The sequence below is a fragment of the Sceloporus undulatus genome, chromosome 6 (assembly GCF_019175285.1).
Source record: "Sceloporus undulatus isolate JIND9_A2432 ecotype Alabama chromosome 6, SceUnd_v1.1, whole genome shotgun sequence".
In the NCBI taxonomy this organism is placed as follows: domain Eukaryota; kingdom Metazoa; phylum Chordata; class Lepidosauria; order Squamata; family Phrynosomatidae; genus Sceloporus; species Sceloporus undulatus.
Genome location: NC_056527.1, coordinates 74509990 through 74515436, shown reverse-complemented (window position 1 = coordinate 74515436; position 5447 = coordinate 74509990). Strand labels below are relative to the sequence as shown.

Below are 5447 nucleotides of genomic sequence, written 5' to 3'. Positions count from 1 at the left end.
AGGGTTTAGATGCAGGAGAAGGCAGGGGATGATGAGATAGGTCTCAGGGGGTCACTGGAGCCAGGGTTCGGATGCAGGAGAAGGCAGGGAATTACGGGATGGATGGCAAGATGGCAGAGAGGCCGAGGTGGCATGAAGGAGGAGGAGGAGGATGGAGGAGCAGGATGCAGGGGGCCAAGGGGGGGTGACATCGGAGTGATCTTCCACACCAGACCAATTTGGAGTGAAATCAAAGTGAGCTTGAAAGCAAATTCTGTGAATTCCCTTTTTCCCCAATTTTACCAAAATGAGGGGTCACTTTGGAACCACTGCGGAAGCACCACAGAAGGGGCGCCCATAGAAAGGAATCTCGTCTGATAACACATTCACGTTATGACAGGAATCTGCATCGTGGACCCGCACTGACCCCAGATCTGAGCTGCAAAAATCCCCAAAAGCCTCAGTGTGATAAACCTCTTGGATGACTCTAGAGGCCAGGGTTCAAATCCCCACTCATCCATGGAAAGCCACTGGGTGACTTTGGGCAAGTCACTCTCTCTCAGCCTCAGAAGTGGCAAAACAACCTTTCTCTAAACAAATCTTCCCAAGAAAATCTTGTGATAGGTTTGTCCTGGTGCTGCCATAAATTGGAACAACTTGAAGGCACACACACACACACACACAAAACAAGGCAGCTACAACATACCAGTGGCTACTCTATTGCCCATTCTAGCTTGTGAGGAGGGCAGTGGCACTGTGCCTGCGCACTAATCAGCCTTGAAGCTGGCCAGTTGCTGTGTGAGAAAATAGGGAAGCATTTGCATAAGGGACTACTGGAGATCTAATAAAACACTCTGCAAAGTACATCATCTGATGTTTTCAGGAAGTGCAGCAGTATAATACGAAGAAAATTCCTGTCTTTATTTAGACTATTCTAAGGCATACCAGCCTACACATAGGGAAAAAAAAATGAATTTGGAGTTAAGTATTTCCTGGGAATTGAAGGATAGAACCAAAATATGATCCCAAGTGTGGTAAACTCTTTTCTTCTGAAAGTTAGGCTAATACTTGCTTTTTATATGATTGTCCAGTTATCAACCAAATTTAAGGAAGGTAATTACTTAACATTTATGATGAGAGAGACACGGCTTTTCCTATCCTGGTTCTGTGCTTTCAAGTAATTTTGGACTTATGGCCTCCTTGAGGGTTTTTATACTAACTGGATAAATGCATAGCCCTATGTGACCAATGCAACAAAGTTTTTGCAGCCTCAAGAACCTGGCTCCTATGATACTACCTGTTCAGTGGCAAAGTGTTAAAATTCCTTTCAGACAGATAAAAAATGCTTGCTTAAAGGGATATTGCGTGTGACAATGAATTATTTTCTTCTGATTTCTAAAGATGTTCTTTTGATGGGATTTCGCTACTCTAGGAAACAGGTATGACCCTTCCAGTGTTGCGGGACTGCAACTCTCTGCATTTTTTACCAGCTAGGCCTTCTGGAAGTTGCAGCCTAGGAATATCTGGAAGGCAGGACGTTGCCCACCAGTGCCCTAATGTGCTTGGTACGTGTATGGTTTAAGTGCTTTTATCTTTTTAATTGCAATCTATTTTAATATATATGATCTATTTTAATATTGCAATAGTTTAATTCCATATTAATTGTCACTTTTGTAAGTTTTTAATTATACTGTGGTTTTAGACTGTAAGCTGATTTGGGTCCAAATTCTGGGAGAAAAGTGGGATACAAATCATCATCATCATCGGTATGAACTTTAACCACAAGCTTCTTCCACTTCAGTTTCCTCGTTCTTGTGCACCCCAAGGCCAAACAATGGAATTGCTGATGCTTCAGCATGAACTGAAACATGCTGAAAGTTTTGTGGAAGACTGAAAGATAACAGCATTATAACAGAATGTGCTGTAATGCAGCTCATCATCCCTGGTGATGATTACATCAAGGTAGGCAGAGAATATGAGTTCATATTAATCAAGGAGTCCTGCAGGAGTTGTGTACATTACATAAAGAGTTTTGAATGGCACTATTGCATCAGGAATTGACACTGCAGACAATCAGAGGTAATGTATTTAGTTTGGTTTTCTGGTCTAAGATGGGATAGGAAACTACAACTCTGATTTGTGGATTTGGTTGATTTTATGGAGAAAATACTTTAAAAAACAGCATCACAACATTGAGAATTTGAAGCTAAGGTGGTATATGCAGTTAGGAGAGGCTGAATTTTCAGCCAAATGAATTCATTTTCATGTTAATAGTGTATAAGCCATTTAGACCTATGATTTTAACATGCAAATATAGTTCTATACTTCTGCTTTTGCTTCAGCTTCATAGAAGTATGGTTGGTGAAAACATGAGCCTTCTTATTCACTGCCCCTAGACTTTGGAAAATCCTCCCTAGGGAGGCTAAAATGGTCCCTTCCTCATTGTTCTTCTGTTGGCAGATGAGGCTTTTTTTTATTTAGACTGTTAGAAGTGAAGACTTTTAAGGAAAGAACCTGTAAAAGAGTGCTGTACTGTTTAACAAGCTGTGTGACATGTTTTTCAGGTGTACATTTTAAATTATTTTAATATTGTAAATAGTTTAATTCTATTAATAAATACAAATACATATTTTAATATTTACTTTTGTTATGCTTTTATACTATAAACATTTGAATTTGTAAAACACTTTGAGTCCCAATCTGGTGGAAGAATTGGATTATTAAATACATCAAGTGATGATGGTGAGGGTGATGATAATTAAGCCTCTTGCATTCTGCTACTACAGTATACCCATGCCACTGTCTTTCCTAACCTTGTACCACCAAAGTCACCTTTGCTTCCCCAGCAACTCCACATGAAAACCAGTGTTTGGCATTTAATGTGATGTGGTCTTCAATACTACCATCCTTCAGTGCAATAGTTTTAGTCCTATATTGAAGAAATTACCTGTAAAGAGTCACAGGAGGTGATGCAACTGGAATTGATATGGCATACGATTACAGATTGTTCACTAACATTTAATATTTTACTATTAAATATTGCACAAGGCTTTCAGTGTTTACAGGTGTGCAAGATGAACTGTGTGAAGTGGAAACAATATGCTGATATGTCATCCTGACTTTTGTTCTTTTGCAGATGTTGAAGATATGATACTGTCCTTCATCACTGCAAGTAGCTGAGATCCCACTGACAAGGTATCTGGAAGGGAGGACTGTTTTGTTGGGTGATTCATGAGATATATTCCAAAGTTAGTCTGAAAAATAAATAAAGAGCAATTTGTAAGTCTATAAGAACAAGTACTGAATAGATTTTTCACCAGTAACTTGGAATGCCTCTGGTTAGTAATGCAGAGGTTAGCAATAACTTAGTGATAACTTAGAGCCAGCATGGTGTAGTGGTTTTAGCATTGCACTACGACTCTGGAGAACAGGTATCAAATCCCAATTTGGTCACAGAAACCCACTGCGTGACCTTGGGAAAGTCACATGCTCTCAGCCTCAGGGAAAAGCAATGTCAAACCTCCTCTGAACAAATCTTGCCAAGAAAATCCCATGACAGTTTTGCCTTAAGGTCAGTATAAGTCGGAAATGACTCGAAGACACACAACAACAACAAAGTAATAGCTTGCAATGCTCCCAACTGCTCTAGTTTAAACCAACAATCAGACTCTGTTAGCTTCCTTCTCATTTTCTCGGCTGTTTAAAAAAAAAGTCTCATTCTGCCCTCTTTATTTGGCATGGTTTCCACGTTTTATTTTTATTTTATTTTTTAAAAAGCAGCCAGCTTAGACCAATGAGACACTGGGCCTGAACAGGCAGGCCAAAATGAAGCTGCTTTAGGTTACTTTGGAGGTATGCTATTTAAACAACATATGTTTAAGAAACCAGGAGGACTGGAGCGTGGCTTTGGCATGGCTTCCGGCATGTTAGGACATGTGTGTCATTTAAACAGCACACTTCCAAAGTGACGCAAGGCAGTTTTATTTTGGTCTGTTTGTTCAGGCCCATAATCTTCCATTCAGTCAATTCTTCAGATTGAAATAAAACATAGGTGTGGTACACACAGCGCTAAAGTGCCGTGCTGGCAGCATATAGGGTTAAGGGACCATGCAACAACCACACGGTCCCTAATCCTAGTACGGCACGGTGCCATAACAATGGCGGCACCCCATGTTTACAGGCGCCGTCATTGTGCCATGAGGGACGCATAGCACCTGCATATCACACCGCATCTGTGATGTCACGAGTATGCTATTGGTGCACTTGCGATGTCCACCCACTTTTTGCGGGTTCTTTTTCCTCTGCAGAGAAGCCACACGGTTTGGCGGCTGCAGCTTCCCTGCAGAGGAAAAACAGGTGCTGGCAGGCCTCCCTTTTTGGGAGGTCCATACCTTGCCATAAAGAGGAATTTAAGCTGGAGTCTGATTTATTGTCTAAGCAATTGAGAGTAAGGGGTTATCCACAAAATGTGAGTTTTAGTGGATTTGTTAAAGCAGCTGACAAACTGCCCTGGTGGTACAGTGGTTAAATGCCTGTACTGCAGCCATTCACTCAAAACCACAAGGTTGCGAGTTCAAGACCAGCAAAAGGGCCCAAGCTCGACTCAGACTTGCATCCTTCTGAGGTCGCTAAAATGAGTACCCAGACTGTTGGGAGCAAATTAGCTTACTTGCTAATTAGCTTACTTGCTGTTCACCACTATGATCTTTGGAATAGCGGTATATAAATAAAACAAATTATTATTATGTGGAACTGTTACAAAAAATAATAGAGATTCCAAACTAACCATCTACACTGAGCTCTTACATTTAACTATATTACTAAAGGTGTATAGACATTTATAAATAGACACTGGTATATAATAGAGAATATGCCAGGTCACAAGGAGAAACCATTGGTTTTACAGAAAAGAACAAGAAATATCAAGGATATAATAATGCATGCTGAGTTCAATAATTTGAATCAATCAATAGACAATAAGGTAATGGATATGTCAAAACTGACAAGTCACCATTATTGTGGACATTGTTTATATTATACTTATACCATTAAACTGACAGAATTTGTAAATTGTATTGTCCAACAATGATATAAACTAATCCTTTACTACATGTAATAGTAAAAGTCAATCAGTGATACCTTTATTGGCCAATGGAAATTCACAATATACTTGTTGCAAGCTTTTGAAGCTCCATAATAATAATAATAATAATAAAATTTATTTATATACCGCTATTCCATTTGATCACAGCGGTGTATCACAATGACGATACAATACAAGATAAAAATTGCAATAGATAATTAAAACTTGCAAAACAGTGCACAGTATACATAAAATCAACATTAAACCAAGCCAGCAATATACTCGAAGATGTTAATCATATAGGGGGAGGCACACATAGTCTTTCCAGGCCAGGCCTTGTCTCTCCCCCTCAAGATGGCGGTCGGGGGGAGGGCTCTTAGTCTTG

General features: G+C 39.8%; 1 protein-coding gene across 1 annotated transcript in view; it reads right to left on the bottom strand.

Moving 5' to 3' along the window:
• Positions 1–2981: 2981 nt before the first annotated feature.
• Positions 2982–5447, bottom strand: part of MOCOS (molybdenum cofactor sulfurase) — an 84899-nt gene continuing 82433 nt past the window's right edge. The window contains exon 15 of the mRNA XM_042475933.1: positions 2982–3233. Coding sequence (XP_042331867.1) covers positions 3090–3233 — 144 coding nt within the window. The 3' untranslated portion in view covers positions 2982–3089. The remainder of the gene's footprint in view (positions 3234–5447) is intronic.